Genomic DNA, 19,032 nt, shown 5'->3' on the forward strand with positions numbered 1-19,032 from the left:
AGAGGCTCCTGATAGACATGCTCATTGAAATGTCAATGGAATACCAGTCAGTGTGTTTCCCAAGCCACCTTAGCAAAGACAAGGTATTTAAAGGCGGTCTCTCCCTACCCCTCTGCAAAGAGCACCCAGGACTGGCACCACCTCACGGAGGGCACACCAGCAGGACACATCACAGTGTTAAATACACACCCCCTCGCCCAGCAATTTCTTTCCTAGGGATTTACCCACATAGAGAACCACACACATCGGCAAGGACGTGCGTATGCCCCTTGAATGGCAACGGTAAATAGTCAACAACTAGCAAGTAAATGACCAGAATCAGCCTGTTGGCCGGGGCGGGGGGGGGGGGGGGGGGGCGGGGGGGGGGGGGGATAGCGGCAGAGCCTCGCCTGGGTGGTGTGGGGCTGAGAAAGCGAAGGGAGGGCCTGAGAATCGATAGGAAAGGTCTCTCGGGAGGGCACGGAGCGAGCGCCCACTTCTGTGTGGTGACGAAGACACACAGGATTTCTCTACAGGCGCTGCCTTCTGGGCACGGTCCAGTCGAAGCCGGAGGGCATCACCACCATCACCTCTGGGACCGCATCCTCTCCAGGCAATGACTGGGGGGCAGACAGCTGAGGAGCAGCTGGGCCCGGCCATGTGCCCAGTGGTTGAGCGTCGACCTATGAACCAGGAGGTCACAGTTCGATTCCCGGTCGGGGCACAGGCCCAGGTTGCCAGCTCGATCCCCAGTAGGAGGCAGCCGATCGATGATTCTCTCATCATTGATGTTTCCATCCCTCTCTCTCCCTCTCCCTTCCTCCGTCTGAAATAAACTAAAGAGCAGCTGGGAGGGGCGAGGCCTTGTTAGCCTGTCCAGACTACGGCTGCATGAGACTTGGCTTGGAGGATGATGTGGGTGGCGGTGAAGACTGGACAGATGTACCGCACTTTTCCGTGTGTAAGACGCTGTTTTTTTTCTAAAATTGTTAGACTGAAAACCCAGGGGCGTCTTATTCAGAGAAGTCAGCCGAGGAGGGACCGGAGGGGGTGTGCTGCTGCCCATACCGAGTCAAACAGGCTTCCTCCAACCACGAGCCTATTTACTGAGGTCAGCCGACGCCGTAATTGGAGGTAGAGGTGGAGATGCAACAGGGACGGGAGCATTCTGAGCCCATAAAGACGTCAAAAAATAAAAACATAAATACCGGTAAGCGATTGTCTTCCTCTGCAACATTCAAACTGAACGCAGTCAGCTACGCACAAGAGCATGGACACAGAGCTGCAGAGAGACCATGCGGGCCTCCTCCTCTGAGGGTAGGATCAAAACAGGAAGAACAATCCTTAAGATGCCAAACAAGAAGAAGGCCTTAAGGGAAAACCAGCAAAATGTTTAAAATATTGATTTCTTCATTTTGGGTTGGAAAAGTGGGGGGGGTGCGTCTTATACATGGGAAAATAGGTGCTTTAAGACATCCTCTCAGAGACTACTTTTGGGGACTGAGTAAATAATACCGTCATGAATAGAGACACCAGGAAATGTCTAAAACATGTGAGTTAACAAATGAAAAAGAGGAAAGTGCTGGTAGGTAGGGTCCTGTTTTTATGAGCTTCCATAGTTTTTCTACGTAACTCTTCAATTACAGGACAAACGGAAGGACTGTTGATGCACTGTCATGTTCTAGTATTTACTAAGCTCCATAATGTCAAAATTGGCTAAGAATTTGCAAAGATCAGACGCAGAAACACATCACTAACTGATTTGCATCCATTTTCCTAGATGATGAGTAAAACGGGAAGGAGAATTGTTAAACTTGTCTAATGAGACCAAAGTGAGCGTGTCTGTCTAGCGTGTAGACAGCATTCTAAGAGCTAGAATCCACCCAGATGTTTGGAATAATAACTAGATCAAAGTGACGGGAAACTGGATGGCTATCGTCACGGTGGTGACGCACTTGCAGTGGAAAAGCCAGGCCCACGCACAAGGACAGCCAGAACTGGATACAAGTTGGCCACGCGTGCAAACAACACGAAAGAGAGGCCGCGTGTGTGAGTGGACAGCATGCCGCCGTTGCCAATCATGCCGCTTGGAGCTGGACAGTATCATGAGGCCCACAAGGGTCCTCTACGTGGCTACTCGCTGCATGCCACCAAGAGCAACTGCGTCTCACCCTCCTTCCTGCACCTGCAGCACCGGACACAGAACTGATGCTCAACAGAAACACATGGCCCACGGGTTTCGCTCAAAAACGTACGAAACATCAGGTGTGTTTCAAAAGTGCTTCCCCAGTGGCACAGGTGATACAGTCACACCTGTGAGGCGGCCCCGGGGCACCCAGGGCTCCCCCACCTGGCTCTGGTCCCTGAATGTGCTTCCAGGCTTGGGTGTGACTCCCCGAACACAGACATCTGTCTCAGGCAGAGCACCCCCCACCCCCTAGCCTCCTGGACTGGCGCGCGGTGGATATGCCGTCAATCTCTGCTGATTAAACAAACGGCTGAATTAACATATTTGTTTGTCTGTTTCCTGTTTGTTTACCATCTAGTTTCAGAAACGCAGAATCCTGCTCTTCAGGGGCTGACAAACCAGAAAATCAACTTCGTGCCAGAGTTTCGATGATACAGGCGGCACAGAGAGAATATTTTTTAAAAAGTCACTGTATCTCGGGTGGATCAGAGAGAGCCACAGAGGACACGGGAGATGAGTCTTAAGAAATGGAAACGATAGCCAAGCCTTTCCTGCCACAGAAACCGCCTTGAGAGTCACAGCCGAAGCCCAGAGCAGGTTCAGGGGCAGCGTGAGCGGCACGAGAGGTCGGGACGAGCTGCTGCAGGAAAAGGGCCCCAGCGTCCGGACAGACAGCCGAGCACGGGTTGAAGATGAGGAGCCGATGGAAGTCACCGGACTGACATGCTGTCCTTGAGGCAGCACCTGCAGCCTGGGCTCAACCACCCTGCGGCTGCAGGTCCGCGTCCGCCCGGAAATCCCACGGAGACCCAGGCACGGGCCGTCCTGCCCTCACAGGGACACACCACCTCCAGCTACGGCCGCGGGTGGGGCGGCTCCTGGGGGACAGGGAGCCTCGGCGAAGGGGGCTGACGGCCCTGCTCTCCGCCCAGGACTCGCAAACGCTCTGCACAAACTCCAGGCGGGGGAGCAGGGGCTCTGGAGGCTGGGGGTGGCGCTCGGACAGTAAACCTCCAGGAGTGGGCCCTCCAGCGAGGGCGTGGCCGCTAAAGCCGAGAGTCCCCTGTATGAGGAGGTCGGTTTTCCAAACGCCGAAGTAAACATCTGACCTGTTAGCGGTTTACCTGTTTTCACTTATGTAGACACATCTGTGTAATTAGCATTAAGTGGGTGGGAAAGGTTGAACGTCAAAGTTTCCTGTATGTGTTACTGTCATTTTAAGTGGATACTGCCTAGGGCAGTGATGGCGAACCTTCTGAGCTCGGCGTGTCAGCATTTTGAAAAACCCTAACTCAGGGGTCTTCAAACTACGGCCCGCGGGCCACATGCAAAACACCAAATATTGTACTTGTTCCCGTTTTGTTTTTTTACTTCAAAATAAGATATGTGCAGTGTGCATAGGAATTCGTTCATAGTTTTTTTTTTAAACTACAGTCCGGCCCTCCAACGGTCTGAGGGACAGTGAACTGGCCCCGTTTAAAAAGTTTGAGGACCCCCTGCCCTAACTTAACTCTGGTGCCGTGTCACATATAGAAATTTTTTGATCTTTGCAACCATAGTAAAACAAAGACTTATACTTTTGATATTTATTTTATATATTTAAATGCCATTTAACAAAGAAAAATCAACCAAAAAAATGAGTCCCCATGTCACCTCTGACACGTGTGTCATAGGTTCGCCATCACTGGACTAGGTCCTTAAATGCTCACTCACCAGCCACCTGAGTAAACAGATGCACACTCGGGGGCGGGGCCTTGCACAGACGGGGCGGGGCCTAGCACAGGTGGGGGCATCAGCCAGGTGGTAAAACTCTGCAGAGGCTGGGCCACGCGACAGCAGATCGATTACCCTGTGATGCAGCCTGATCATGTGCTAATCATTCTCACAGGCAGTGACATGAATTTAAGTATGAGACTGTGGTTGTAGATATGTAACATTCATTTACGTGGGAAATTTACTAGTGTTTTTTTCCAACATATGGCCTATTCCCTAAAATTTGCTAAAAATAACAGTGAATTAATTTTAAGAGCCTGTTAATTTAATGCCAAGCAAATCTTTATTAAAAGCATTTTTAAATTCACATATGACAAACGGACCGGAAATTCTGTCCGTTAAATCAAGGCCGCAAAAGCGAGGGTTTGCTGTGTTTTCCTATGTCTGCTCCCCTGTTATTAGTTCTACAGCAGCTCTGGACCAGAAGTCAGAGTGGGAAGTGGGACCAGCTGATGCCTGGTGTTTTGATTTTTGTTCCATCAGCTACAACTCAATCAAGTTCGCAATTTAAAACGCATGCCTGCCCCATTAATATGAATTATTGATCAACTTGCAGGAATTACAGTTCCTCAACATGAGAAATCTGCAACATGAGTGACAGACGGGAACTCAAAAGTCACTCGTTCCTCAAAAGTAAAGGGATTTCGGTGCCACAACAGTTGTCTGAGCCTGGGTTTAAGTGGGACCTGGCTGAGCAGGCTCCTGGCTCAGGGGCATGCAGGCAGAGAGGGCGAGCAGAAGCCATCCCAGGTCCGCCAGCCCCTCACACTCAGACTGGGTTTCAAATGTGCAAATTAGCAAGTCTGAGCAACAGTGAAGCCCCGGCCAGTGGCTCAGTGGTTAGAGCGTGGCCCATGCAGGGTTCAGCCTGGGTTGCAGGACTGACCCCGCCCTGGTCGGGGCGCATGCAGGAAGCAACCAATCAATGTGTCTCTCTCACATCAAGTTTCTCACTCTCTCTCCCCTCTCACTGGCTCTAAAAAAATCAATAGAAAAAAATATCCTCAGGTGAGAATTAACAACAACAAAATAACACAGGTGCATTTAAAAGGAGCTATAACAGTGGTTCTCAACCTTGGCTGCACATGAGAGTCACCTGGGAATCTTTTTAAAATCCTGATCTCTGGCCGAAACCGGTTTGGCTCAGTGGATAGAGCGTCGGCCTGCGGACTGAAAGGTCCCAGGTTCGATTCCGGTCAAGGGCATGTACCTTGGTTGCGGGCACATCCCCAGTGGGGAGTGTGCAGGAGGCAGCTGGTCGATGTTTCTCTCTCATCGATGTTTCTAACTCTCTATCCCTCTCCTTTCCTCACTGTAAAAACTCAATAAAATATATTTTAAAAAAAAAATCCTGATCTCTGGGCCTCATCCTCCGGAAATTCTGTTTCTTCGTTATGGGGTGGGGCCACAACATTAGTAACAAAGAAACAGAATTTCCGGAGGATGAGGCCCAGAAATCAGGATTTTAAAAAGATTCCCAGGTGATCCTAATGTGCAGCCAAGGTTGAGAACCACTGAGCTATAAGATGGCGTTATTATCTTGTAATGGTTCTATGTTGAATATCAAACATTTGCTCTAATGATGTCATGCTTTTGGAAGAGGCAAAAGGGATTTCATGTTGCTCATCTCGTTCTTCGGACAGTTCCACTCCACGTCACCATTCACTCAGCCTCTCATCTGCGAACAGGAAGACCACGGAGACACCCCATATAACACTGTTACCCCTGAAATGTCTCAGCCGTCGGATCTATGATTCTTTCAAAGCACTCTCACCCATCACCCAGGGGGAAAAGAATCAAACTTGCACAATGGACTTTTCAACACCAACTTGTTTCATGCCTCAGAGTCCTATTCCTGGGGATTTAATGGAATGAACTCCTCAGGACTTGCTTCACCTCAATTGCATAGAGCAGTGGTTCTCAACCTTCCTGATGCCGCGACCCTTTAATACAGTTCCTCATGGTGTGGTGACCCCCAACTTCATTGTTACAAATTGAACATAATGAAAGCATAGTGATTAATCACAAAAACAATATGTAATTATGTACGTGTTTTCCCATGGTTTTAGGCGGCCCCTGTGCAAGGGTTGTTCGACCCCCAGAGGGGCCGCGGCCCACAGGTTGAGAGCCGCTGGCACAGAGCAAGGGTTCTGGCCCGAAGTCTCACTCAACAGTTTCTAGATGTCAACATCATGCACGTTCTCCGAGAGGCTCCAATTATCTTATAGGGCGCCACCGATTCTCTGAAAGTCCTAAAAGATTAACTTTAATGTCAGACAATGAGCTTCCGAAAGTGTTGCACAGATATGTTAGGAGGTGTGGGAGGCATTGCAAAATCAATGACATATATCCAAAAGGGCTGGAGATACAGATGCTGTATATCATAGCCGGTGGTCTCCGTTCCAGTAAGTGTATTTACCTCTCAATTATAGCAGAAAACAGATCACCTTTCTTACAAAGTATAGCTCACCCAAGTGTTGGTGTCCACAAGGCGTCGCAACACCCTTTTCCGAACCTTTTCAACTGACTCCACTTGTTGAAAAAACGGACAGGCCATTTCACGTCCCTGCTGCTCACTGGCATGGCTTCCTTCCCCAAATCCAAAAGCAAGGGGAGATACTTAAAATCTCAGCCCGCTTTCCAGACCCTACGTTTCCAAAAGAGCAAGACGCAAGACGGTGTCTGTGTGGTTTGCAGCTGAATTCTCAGAACTGAGCACAGGGCCTGGGGCAACGCCCGCATCGAAAGAAAAGACGAATCGTGTTAAATGCTGCAAGGAGCCCCCTCCTTTCACGGAGAGGGAATCCGAACCCTCGAGAGCAGAGGGCGCGTGGCTCCCCAAAAAGTGCAACAGCCAATCCGAGCTCCCCGTGCCCTGCAACCATCTCCTCCCTCGCACCACCATCCAAGTCCCCCTACTTATGACCCCACCGCATGGCTTCTGTTTTCACTCTCAACTCTTCCCAGGAATTCACACGCACTCCCTGGGGCCCAGTGTGTCACCCTTGCCTCTGGTCTGCAGAAAAGGTGCGTACAATTTGCATATTGTGCACGGAGAGCTTCGAACCATCCTACCCACACGTGCAGCCCCTTCGCCGCCACACGCCAGCTCATGGATGAAACACGAAAGCGAGCTCATGGCGGCACTGCCTCCGGTGGCTTGGTTTGGGTTCCCGGTGGTAGAGTATGTTTTTAAATGCTTGGCTTTTTTCATATATAAAAATAAGGAAAGACAAAAGTGAGAGGCCGGTGCTGGGCAGCATCTGTCTGATACACCTTAGGACGAGGGAGACCCCCAGTCATTAGGAACGCGGGGAGCAGCGACGCCTGAGTCTCGGGCACGCACGTGCTAGGTCTACTCTGGCTCTACTGGGGGGAAGCATGTTACTAAAGGACACGGGTGAAAGGCGAGCAGTTTTTTTCTGAAAGTCAGTATGTCCGTTAAAACACTGCAGTGTGTTGTAGGTTTCCGGTCACAGAACCCTGAGAGTATGGCCGCTCTAGTTATGGGCCCCTGGCCTTGGGGGGCCCTGGCCTTAGGGAGCCCTGGCCTTAGGGAGCCCTGGCCTTATGGGGCCCCGGCCTTAGGGGGCCCCGGCCTTACGGAGCCCTGGCCTTAGGGGGCCCCGGCCTTAGGGAGCCCCGGCCTTATGGAGCCCCGGCCTTATGGAGCCCCGGCCTTAGGGGGCCCCGGCCTTAGGGGGCCCCGGCCTTACGGAGCCCTGGCCTTAGGGGGCCCTGGCCTTACGGAGCCCTGGCCTTAGGGGGCCCTGGCCTTAGGGAGCCCCGGCCTTATGGAGCCCCAGCCTTATGGAGCCCCGGCCTTAGGGGGCCCCGGCCTTACGGAGCCCTGGCCTTAGTGGGCCCCGGCCTTACGGAGCCCTGGCCTTAGGGGGCCCTGGCCTTACGGAGCCCTGGCCTTAGGGGGCCCTGGCCTTACGGAGCCCTGGCCTTATGGAGCCCCAGCCTTATGGAGCCCCGGCCTTAGGGGGCCCCGGCCTTACGGAGCCCTGGCCTTAGTGGGCCCCGGCCTTACGGAGCCCTGGCCTTAGGGGGCCCTGGCCTTACGGAGCCCTGGCCTTAGGGGGCCCTGGCCTTACGGAGCCCTGGCCTTAGGGGGCCCTGGCCTCCACAGGTTTCCACAGTGGCCTCTGTGTGACCCCCTCAGAGAGAGGCCGTCTGCACCGGAGAATGAACGCCGTGCACCACCTTGTTCCCATCAGGACCAAGTTCCCATCTATCTCAGAGAACGCTGGTGGCATAAGGAATTTTGGAAATGCCAATCATGAAAAAAAAAAGGAGTAATAAAAAGTGCAACAATGGCACTCGATGGCAAATTGATTTAACGTCTAAAGCAGCGGTTCTCAACTGTGGGTCGCGACCCCTTTGGCGGTCGAACGACCCTTTCACAGGGGTCGCCTAAGACCATCCTGCATATCAGATATTTACATGACGATTCATCACAGTAGCAACGTCACAGTTATGAAGTAGCAACGAAAATAATTTTACGGTTGGGTCACAACATGAGGAACTGTATTTAAAGGCCCAGAAGGTTGAGAACCACTGGCAAAGGAAGTTATATTCCTTACATTAACACCAGTTCTTATCAGGCAACATTAAACCCAGTCCCGTTTTCCCCTTAAACAGCGATTAACACACACGGATTTGTTAAGCAAAATGTCCTTCACATAGAACGCTAAGCATGTTGTATGCACGCATGTTATCCATGGGTATATCTCATACTGAGCTGTGGCAACAGGGGAGATGAAAACTTTCGGTCTCATCGATATAAAAAATGTTACTACAACCAAAATACCACAATGCAATTCCAACAAACTGCATCATGAGTGGCCGTGCTGCCTGCGCCGAGCTTGAGAGCGATGCTCACCTCCGCCTCGAATGGGCGTTCCACACCAAATCGCCTTCGTGAGAAAACAAGACCTCAAAGGCTCCACACATTCTCCGCGCGCGTGCGGTGGACAGATGGGCGTATATATGTTTCTTCTCAAGGTCTTCAAAGCATCGCCTATCCCATGAAATTAAGATGGATGGTGTCCAACAATCATTTTTAAATGTATGCATTTATCCTTTTGCAAATCTTCTAAGAAAGAGGAGTTCTGGAGACAGTCATGTGTGAGTCTGGATTTTTTTTAATGACCAAATTAAAAACCTCTGCCATCAGGCATGCAGAGTAGAAATGCCAACTGCGGGCTGTGCTGCCATCAGACCGATCCCCCAAGACCCGCCAGTGCTGACGGCTGCGGCCGGGTCCCCAGGAGGCTGGGCCTGCTGCTTAATCATCAGCCCTAAACCCGAAGCCACTGAAGTTTTACAGAATCCCTATCTCACTGCATTTCTTTCATCTCTAATAATCACTAAACTGGCATAATTACTTAGACGAGAGGTGGAACGTGATGCATGCTAAAAGCCCAAGCTGCCTAAAATTAAAGGGGAAAAAGGCATGATTCTCCTTAGTTTTCAAAGATTTATCTTGTGTCAGGCTTTTATGCCAAGAGTTGCATAATTATTTAAACCATTTAAAAGCTTTCCTTACACTATTTGATTAATACTATAACAGAGCTATTTAAATATACTAATGTTAACTTTAATGTTTAAGTTATAATTGCTTTGTAATAACATTGTTGCAGAACGTATTTTAAATCAGACAAGTACACTTTCATTAGAACAAACAAGGTATATGGAATCCTAGCTACTGTACCTTGTAATCCCCAAACAAAAACAGGAACGTATTTCGGATTTAATTGAAATGGGATTAGACTGTTGCATGCATCCCCCACTCCCACCTACCCCCCAACTAACCTCAACCTTTGACAAGCACAACAGGAGTCAATGGAGAAAAATTTAAATACATCTGAGAAAATGCTTAGCCAGAGACCCTTTGTATCAAAATCTTATCCAATTCAAAAGCATTCTTTAACTTACTGCCTAATGACAACATTTACATTTTCAACAATCCACAAGGCTGCCTACATATGATACCGGCGTTGCAAGTCTTAAAAATGATTTTCTCTCTTAAAAAAATAACTAAAAACTCAACATGGTGTCTATTAAATCCAGCCATAAGGAATGTATTCTATGGCAACAGAAGTAATGACCCTAAGCCAGCAACGTGAATTCTGTCAGATGGATTAATACAGCGCAGTAATAGGAAAAGCAGGCCTTTCGTAAAATTCTTAGTGGATCGTGGTAGAACGGCTCTTTTTCCACCATCAAAACTTCTTTCTCCGCGTTGCATGGATTTACCTCAAAATGAAAACTCAAGCACGGACGCTCAATATTACATTTCAACTTCTGTCAACAAGCATTTTGCTAGATGGAACAGAGGAGCCAATGCTCACAGACTTCCTGGAAAAACGAAAGGAGGGGAGAAAAACGTGCCTGTGAGATGAAAAGAATCTCCTGCAGACACATACGCTGTTAAGACTTGCGGGGACCCAGAGGCCAGAGAAAAGGCCCACGTGTAATTCTTAGGAGCAAGAAGTTGGAAAACGGCGCCCTTGCGCTGAGGGGCCGCTGCTGTCAGTGACCACAGTGGGTTCTGAGGGCTCTGGGACGACGCTGGCGAAGCGAGAAAGGAGAACTCTGAGCAGCAGCTTGCCTGATAGACACTGCTCCTCACTCCCTTTGTGATCTCGCCTTCCCGTGAGCGCTTTTACCTTCCAGATCCCATTTTTTTGCCCTTTTTTTTTTTTGGCAGGATGACTAAAGGCCCACCAGCCACTCGTGCAACAAGCAGATGTTTCTGCCCGTGAGGCCGAGTGGAGCCCCACGCGTGAGCGTGCCCTCCCTCCGCGGAGCAGAGGCGCCAGGCCTGCTGAAATCTGGAGGGAGGCGCGGGTTTGGGGAAAGAAGCGCGGGGCCATCAGTTCTGGAACTCTGACTCGCACTCGCGGGAGCCTCGCCAACTGTAATTGCTGTTTTTGTTGATGTCGGATTGTCTACTGATTGGGCTATAATCAATGTAATGACTTCAACGTCGCGTCAGTCGCATGCGGAAGTGGCAGAGGGAAGAAACGGCCTCTGCTCCAGGCACACAAGTCCACGGCCACTGTCAGAGGGCCACGGACTAGCCCTGCGCTCCTGCCGCGTGCCCAGCGGCCAGGCCTGGCAGCACCCAGACGCAGAAGCCCAATTAGCAGAGCATCCTGCGCCCTCACTAATGAAGAAGGATGTGCAGGTCACACACACAGGCCTCTTCCGGAGCCTTCACAAGGTTCACCTAGTGATTAACACGGGGAGCCGAGCTTAACTGGTGCAAAAGGAATGGCGAGGGACAAGCTGTGTTTAAGTTTTAATGAAAAGGAAACTGTCCTCCTGCCTTCATGCCACTGCCTGTGCACATACAACTCCGGGCTGCTTTGTTGTCTGTCTTTCCTCAGGATGGCATCCTTGCCAAAACTAAAGCTGAGTCTCTCTAGTGGCGAGTTATTTTTAAGACATAAAACAGGTGGAGATGGAACGTAAGAGAACCAGACCTTTCTTTGTGGCTGTAATACTTTGCCGATCCACCTCTCAGGAAATGTGGTTTGTCTCTGAAAAGCGTTTAGATAAGGACTGCAGAGATGAATGTTTCTATAAGGTCAGGGACCCGCACAGCTGCCTGCCGTGGCCTCTTGACGAAAACCTCCCATGTCCAGGGCTTTTCCACCGGAGAACACAGCCGAAGAGCTAGGCTTCCTGACTGGCCAAAGGTTCTGGGCTTAAAATCCATCTGCCTTCACATTCACATTCTATCGTTTACATTTCTTCTTTCCATTGAGAGCTGAGTTTCTGCCACTTCATTATATTTCTAAGTAAATTACTTCTTTAAAAAAAAAACACACACACACAAAAACCTTTCTGAGTACAAAGGAAGGTAAATGGGAAAAAGGAAAAAGGTCACTCCTAAGTGTGATAACTTCAGACTGTGCCAAGTTACCAAGGGTTCGCTCCTGTGGCAGCCAAGTTAAACAAGGCACTTCGGGGGCTCCTTCTCCCCGGTTCCCACCGCTTCTCTCTGGGGGCCCCTGGTACGGGTTTACGAACACCTTCGGGTCCAGATAGCCTAATTGTGTCTTGTGTTTAACTTGGCCGCGGACATGTCTGAGTGCTCCGCGCCCTCCTTCCCAGCTTTATAACTTGGCCCTCGCTGAACATATCACACCTGGACGCAGCCAGCCACTTTTTCCGACTCACAGTGCTTTCTGGAGTCAATTTGGGGGGAAAAAAAAAAAATGGTTATCAGGTAAAATGGCTGGGAAAAAAAAACCTCCTTCAGAGAAGCAACACGAGAGACAGAAAAAAGCGCCAGCAAGAAAAATAGAAATAGGTCACAATTGACCAATTTGATGCTACTGATTTGCTGCCTGAAAAAACAAGCTGACAGCAGAAATGTTCTCAGTCAGTAATCGACTCCAACGCCGTGGCTCCTCGCAGGCACCGAGATAAACACCCACACAGTGCGGGTGGGGGGACAGGGGGGCGCACCGAGCTGCCTGGCCATCCCGCCTCGGCCGCTGGCCTGGCTTCTCCGTGTCATTAACCAGAAGGTTACCCTGAAGGCTCGCGGCTGGTGAGGGAGAGGAAGTGTCCGCACTTTGCGTGTGAGCTGGGCATGTGGATGGGGGGAGGGGGGGGCCTCTGGGAGGCAGAGGGGGTACAGAGTTCCCTGGCTCAAGCGTATTTTACAGCTTTAGAAACATGACGACTGTCTTCCGTGTCCCCCGGGTTGAATGCCCTGAGGAGGCGAGGAGGCCATCCCGGGCACTGTCCCTGGCAGCCAGGAGCCTGGCACCCACTCTCAGGAGGTGGTCGCCGGGACAATGACACTGAAGTTTGCTACCAGCAAAGGAGGCCTGCCTCGTTTTTGAAGCAAATACAGTGATCCGTTCAAAACACTGAGCACTAAGTCCACCCAACTGCACTAGCACTTCCGGGGAGTGATCCCTGTGAAGCATCTGGGGGGGAACAAAAACACTCCCAGCTGAACTGTCACTCGGCCGCCGTGTTTCCCCCCGACTCACGCACACGACTCCCCTGCGGGCCGAGCTCCAAGTGATGGTGTCCCACGTGACAGGCCTCTCAGGGAGGTCTTCTGCAACCTGGCCTGCGGAGGGACAGCACGGACGCGGGAGGCAGGTGGGTGGTCGGAGGCAGAGCTCCAAGTGCGGGTTAGGGGGGCACAAGCATTGCCCTGGTGCCCCAGGCCTCCTGCCAGCGGGTGCAAGGCTCCGAAACCCGCCACTCATCTCAAAACGCCAGCATTTTTATCTCAGTTGCACAACGACTCATCGGTTCTTTAAGAGACACTTGAACCGCGGCTGCCTCTCTGTGCTGCTCACTGCTTATTCCGAGGCCAGGAGATTGGTCACAGAGCCCTTCCCCGGCCTCTCTGTGATCCAGTGTGACCTTGCAAACAATACCAGGGACGGAATCCACGTTCTCAGAACACGCCTATAACACGTGTGTCTTTTAAACGGAGACCCTTCCAGGAACGACAGGGAAATAAAAATAAGCGTGGAAAGGGCGAGGCGTTCAACAAGAGCCATCGCGCGTGCCCTCCTGCTTCTCCAAGCCGCTCCTGGTACCCCAACGCCGCCTGACCTTGCTCATCTAAGCGGGCACGGGTCCAGGTGGATGCAGCCCCTGAGAAAAGCAAAGCCTGGCCTGGGAGGTCTGTGCTATTCCTATTCCCGCCTTCAGCTCCTCACCCCTCCTGAGGCCCCTGCTCTTCTGGGAGCCGGCCTGCCAGCAGCTGAGCGAGGACGGCACCCCTGTCCCATGGCCACACGAAGAAAAAAACCTTTGTTTTTAATGTAGTTTATTGCAAGCGCGGCAGCTGACACACAGGTGCTGTGCTGGAGGAGATGCTTAGATGCGTGTGCAATAGGAGCTCTCACCAGAGAACCCAAGGCCCCTGTGCTCACTTCCACTTGCCCTCTTTGCTTCTTCAGGACGCCCGCACAGGTCTGGGTCCCAGGGAGCTGGCCTCGGACTTCTCCCACTGCCCCGCGAAAATGCCAACCCCGCTCACTCCTGCCACACAACCCCTCCTGCACAGCAGGGCACCCCCTCGGAGAGCCAGGAGCACTGGCCCCCAGGAGCCTCAGAACTTTCCCTGCGAATTCATCCCCAAGGCCAGTGCACCCAATACTCAGGAACCGGGATGCGCCAGTCAACCCGTTATACAAACTTCAATAAACTTTTTAAAAATCCAAGGCCTTAGGCTTCCGAAGCCTGCGCAGCCCTTCACCCGGGTGCGGGTGCCGGTGCGGGAGGACCCGGGCTGCTCGGAAGTTCTGCCCAGGCGCCTGGGAGGAGGCCGGTCCCGGCTGCGCACAGCAGGGCTCTTCAGGGAGCCCCGCAAGTTCCCCCCGGCACTAGGGGCCCGCGGGCACCCCGACACCCAGACCTCCGCGCCCGCAGCTCTCATTTGTTCACTAGCGACTCTCAGGTCCCTTAGGCCCCGGGTCTCGGTTTTCCCGGGAAATGTGTGGCCCGCGTGGACGTAAATCAGAGCCGAGTCCCGGCGCAGTCGGGGATCCATCCCGCTGCAGCCTGGAACTTGGCCCCAGCTCCAGGGACCGGCGAACCTTCCAGCCCCGGCCAACCCTCCCGCCCTGCCCGAGAAGAAAGGGCTTTGTGTGCGCGGCCAGGGCCCCGTTACCCGGGTCCGTGACTACACGGCGGCCGGGCCAGGCGCGCGGGGCGCCGGCTGCAACCACCCCTCCCGGCCGGCGGCGGGTGGGGACGGCGGCGGGAAGGGGCCCGGGCGCCCGGCGCCGAGGAGGAACGGGATGCTGCCCCGCGGGGACCCGAGGGCGGGGCCGGCCGCGCGGACCTGGAGGGACCCTGCGGGCCAAGGAGGGCGCAGAAGTCGCCCTTTGTCCTCCGCCTCCGAGATCGCCTGGGCCTCTAGCTGCCGCCCGGATGCCTGCGCCCCGATTCAGCGCCCGGCCGGCCCGCACCCCCTCCGGCCCGCGCGCCCCGCCGCGCGCCCTCCCGGCTCTGGGCCTCGGAGCGCCGGACCTCGCCTCCCAGCGCCGCCCGCCCCTGGTTTCCCCGGGAGGAGGCTCGGGAAGGTGGACGCGGAGGCCAAGGAGGAGGGAGAGGAGGAGGAGGAGGGAGAGAAGGAGGAGGGAGAGGCCACGTGACTCTCGCCACATTCCTCCACAGCCACCAGATCAATAACTTCAGTGTCCCCCGTCCCCCACCCCGCCGCCGCCGCCGCCGCCGCCGCCGCCGCCAGTGCGTCCCCCAAACCCCTACACACGCCGCCGCCAACTCCCCTCTCCAAGCGGGACGATGGGGAGCTGGCCCCCAACTCGAAAAGCCCAGGACGATCAAAGGGGGCGGCGGGCAGGAGAAGGGGCGAGGGGGTGGCCAACTTTCCCGGAACGGCCAGGAGGGGTGCGCGCGGGGGGCGCGGGCGGGGAGGCGGCGGTGTCCGCCCGGCGCGGCCGGACCGCGGGCCACGCTGCGAAACGGCGGAGGCCGCGGCCCCTGCCCCGCGAGGACTTTCCTTCTCGGACCGAAAGGGAGGCAGCGCGCGGCCGGCTCCCCCATTCTCCGCGCAAACACCGCCCAGAAACTTTTCCCTCCGCCCGGACGTCCTCTGCGGACTCCGCTCTTTTGTCTTTTTCCGTGACTCTCCGTGGCTGTTTTCTTCCCCACTTTCTACCGCCGCCCCACGGGGGGCCCTCCCGCCTTAAACGCCCCCCCACCCCGACACAGCACCGCACTCCACCTGGGGCTCCCCGGCGGGGCGCGCGCCCGCACTCACACCCCCACTCCCGCGCGCACGCCCCGCGCCACGCACCCTCGCGCCGCTGCCCGCAGTGACACCGCGGCCGGGGAAGGGGGCGGCTTACCTTTGAGGGACCTCGGCTTCGCTTGCTTGCGGCGAGACATCCTAAAAGCAAACAGCTGGAGTTGTCTCAATGCAGCCCCGCGAGAAACTACACGCCGCGTGGCCGCGCGCCCCTCGCGCCCTCGCGCCGCGGCCTCCCTCGCGCCCTCGCTCCTCCGGCGGCTGCGGCTGCGGCTCCGGCTCGGGCTCGGGCTCCGGCTCCGGCTCCGGCTCCGGCGGGCGCTCGCGCGGGGCTGGCGGCGGCCCGGGCTCCGCGCTCTGCACGGCGGCGGCGGCTGCACCAAACTTTCCCAGCCGGCGACCCCCACCCCCAACCTCAAAAAAAAAAAAAAAAAAGAAAAGAAAAGAAAAGGGGGGTAAAGAAAGAAAAAAAGAAAAAGAAAAAAAAACAGCTAAAAAAATACTTTGCAGGACAAGGCTGGAAGAGCCTTCAGATAAACTAAACAGAAAAATCCGTTACCGTGCCCACCTCCATAAAAATGCACGTCGTTAATTCGCAGAGAAAATAACTAATCGGAAGAAAAGCGTGTTTCTCTAAAATCGCTTTTCCTTCGCCACAAAATCCCCCCCTAAAAAAAATAACAATGACTTGTTTACGGAGCGAGTCGGGCTCTTTTGTAGTTTGGGGGCCCGGGGGTGGAATCCGCCCCGCGCGGCGGCGAGAAGGTCTCGGGAAGGAAAACCTCGCGCCCTCCGCGGCCGAGGCGAAGGGGCAACGGACACGAGCCAAGAGGAGAAAACACTTTTTCCTCTCCCTGCCCCCCCCCTTTTTTATAAAACCCACAGGAAAGTCATTTAAAAAAAAATAAAAAGCCCGCACCCGAGCCGGCGGCCCCTCGGGGTGTGCGGGGCGGCGTGCGCGCGGGGCGGGCGGCGCGGGGCCCGCGGCCGGGGCGCCCGTCGGGGCGGGGGCGGGGGCGCGGCGCGGCCGTGGGCGCCGGGCCGGGGGCCCTAAAGTCTCCGGCTGCCCGGCAGCGGCGGCGGCAGCAGCGGCGGCGGCGGCGGCGAGGGCAGGCGGAGGCGGAGGCGGCGGCGAGCCGCGCGCGGGCGGAGGAGAAGGAGTGTGCGCTGCGCTCCCCGCGCCGCACCAACCTGCGAGGTCTCGGACTGCGCGGCCGCTCCGGTCGTCCACATAATAATGGAAAATGGAAGCAAGGCCCCCAAAGCCATCAGGATGGCTCCAGAGGGGGCCCCGAGCCCGCAGGGACTCGCGCTGTACGTAATCACTGAGGAAATCATTGTCAGCCCGCCTGCACTCGCACACACGGAGGGGCATGATTAAAGGAGCGCGGGCCCGGGCCCCGCCAAGACCCGGCCTGGACGCGCGGCCGCGCGCGCGGATCCGGAGCCTGGGCCGCCCGCCCCGCCCGCCGCCGCCGCCGCCGCCCCCGCGCCCCGCCCGCGCCCCTCGCGCCGCCGCCGCCTGCACACACCCGGCCGCCGCCGCCGAGAGGCTGCTGGGCTGCGCGGCGCACCTCGGCCGCTCCGCTCGCTCCTCGCCGCTCCAGAAGCGAAAGCCGCGGCGCGGCGCCGAGTGGCCAGGTCCCCCTTCTGGCCGGATGGATGGATGGATGGGTGGATGGGTGGGTGGATGGGTGGGTGGGTGGATGGAGGCGGCGGCGGCGGGTGTCTGGAGGCCGGAGGGGGACCCGGCAGGGCCGGCGGGGCACGGTCGGACCTCGCCGCACTGTGTGGCCCGCCCTCGCTCCTGGGAAATCTTTTCTGGGGCAACAGCGGAGCTGCCAAGCCGCTCTCTGATTTGGAAGCTTTTTCCAGGCAAGTTGGTGTGATTTGTTTTCGCTTTTCCTTTCCGTGTGGACCGAGTCGGGGACGCCGGAGGAGGTCAGAATGTGAACCGAGCGAGACAACTTTCGTTTCGGTCCTTTCAGTCACCTTCTTCGGTGGGCACGGAGCTCCGGCTGGAAAATAAAGATTTCTCGTGTTCTTGTTGTTGTTTTTGTGGGTTTTTTTAAAAAAGAGCAAGAGGTAAGAAAATGTGCACGTAATATAGGAACAAGATAATAGTTCCTAAAACTATTGAAATGTGTGCAGATGGGCGGAATGCTTGTTTTCAGACAGTTTTGTTTTCTAACTTTTCACCTGCTCCCATCCCCAAATCAGGAACCATAACGTGTTTCCTTCTTCCACCCGGGCCCTAGAAAGGACATGTTAATGTTGTTTGTTTTGCTGATTATTGATTGATCACACTCGCCAAGTCATAAATGCCAGACAGCGCTACCAAAATAAAACAGGTTCACGGGTCTTTGTGGAAATGGAGAGACAGAGAGTAGAGTTAGTTAATTTCACAAATGGGCACAGTTTGGTACCAGTGGTATTGTTCTTCATTCTGTAAAATGAAGATACAGCTAACTCCCAATTAAGAGACCACCCAAAGACATCAAAGCTTCGCGGAAGTTGTATTTCTTCCCAATCTAGCCTTTAAACTGCTTTGGCCCTAAAGCAGACACAGTCGGCTTCTCCCCAGCATCTTCATTACAGTTACATGTTTCCACTCCACCTACAGTAATTCCTAAAGTGAGGTCCTAGCTGCAGTCAACTAAACGTAACCGCATGGCTGTGGAAGAATAAAGTATACAACTTCAGTGGCAGAATCTAGGTTCAAACATGTTGAGATTCTGGATGTTACACGTAAGCTTTTAAGCACTCCACTCCACAGAAATCCTTCAGAAAGGGGGGGGAAAAAAGTCTGAACTCCAAGTTTTTACAATGCCTTCCTTTCATGTGGTGGCCATATGTGTGCAGATGCTGGGGCCGGTGGGGGGGGGGGGCAGGTATGTGTGGTCCCGGGTTAGCGGCTCTGGCTGAAACACTGATAGCATCTAAACCTGTGTTTACTGGAATGTGAAAAACTGTTAACATGTTACTAACGCGTATCCTAATTTGTTAAAATCGTCTTCTCTGTGGGTTCATGGTTTTTGTTCTTCCTGGATATACTGCGTGCCTGCTTCAGGCAGCCGGCTGCTCCCCGCTTCCCTGCGTGAATATTTCTTCTGCCAGAGATGAATAGAGCCATGGCTCTGGAATGTGGCTCTGTCCCCAGGGTCTGTGGTTCCAGAGTGGGGTCAACTGCATGGTATTCCCAGGGGGAGGTAAAGTGCCAGCCCCCCAAAGACAAAAATCACTATTTTTACCTAAATCTCACATATTAACCTACAGAGAGAGGGAGAGTGTTTTTGAAGCATTTCTTTTTAATACTTTAAGT

General features: G+C 54.2%; 1 protein-coding gene across 3 annotated transcripts in view; it reads right to left on the minus strand.

Moving 5' to 3' along the window:
• Positions 1-17,073, minus strand: part of ZNF521 (zinc finger protein 521) — a 287,559-nt gene extending 270,486 nt beyond the window's left edge. The window contains exons 1-2 of one of the 3 annotated variants that reach the window (XM_036322696.1): positions 16,902-17,033; positions 15,811-15,851 (exon numbers count right to left, since the gene is read on the minus strand). In XM_036322696.1, the coding sequence (XP_036178589.1) occupies positions 15,811-15,850 (40 nt within the window). In that variant the 5' untranslated portion in view covers position 15,851; positions 16,902-17,033. Of the gene's footprint in view, positions 1-15,810; positions 15,852-16,278; positions 16,559-16,901 lie in introns of those variants that run through there. The other 2 variants (XM_036322697.1, XM_036322695.1) reach the window with 2 other exon arrangements.
• Between the last annotated feature and the right edge of the window lie 1,959 nt (positions 17,074-19,032).

Source organism: Myotis myotis, unplaced genomic scaffold, assembly GCF_014108235.1.
Source record: "Myotis myotis isolate mMyoMyo1 unplaced genomic scaffold, mMyoMyo1.p scaffold_m19_p_9, whole genome shotgun sequence".
NCBI lineage: Eukaryota > Metazoa > Chordata > Mammalia > Chiroptera > Vespertilionidae > Myotis > Myotis myotis.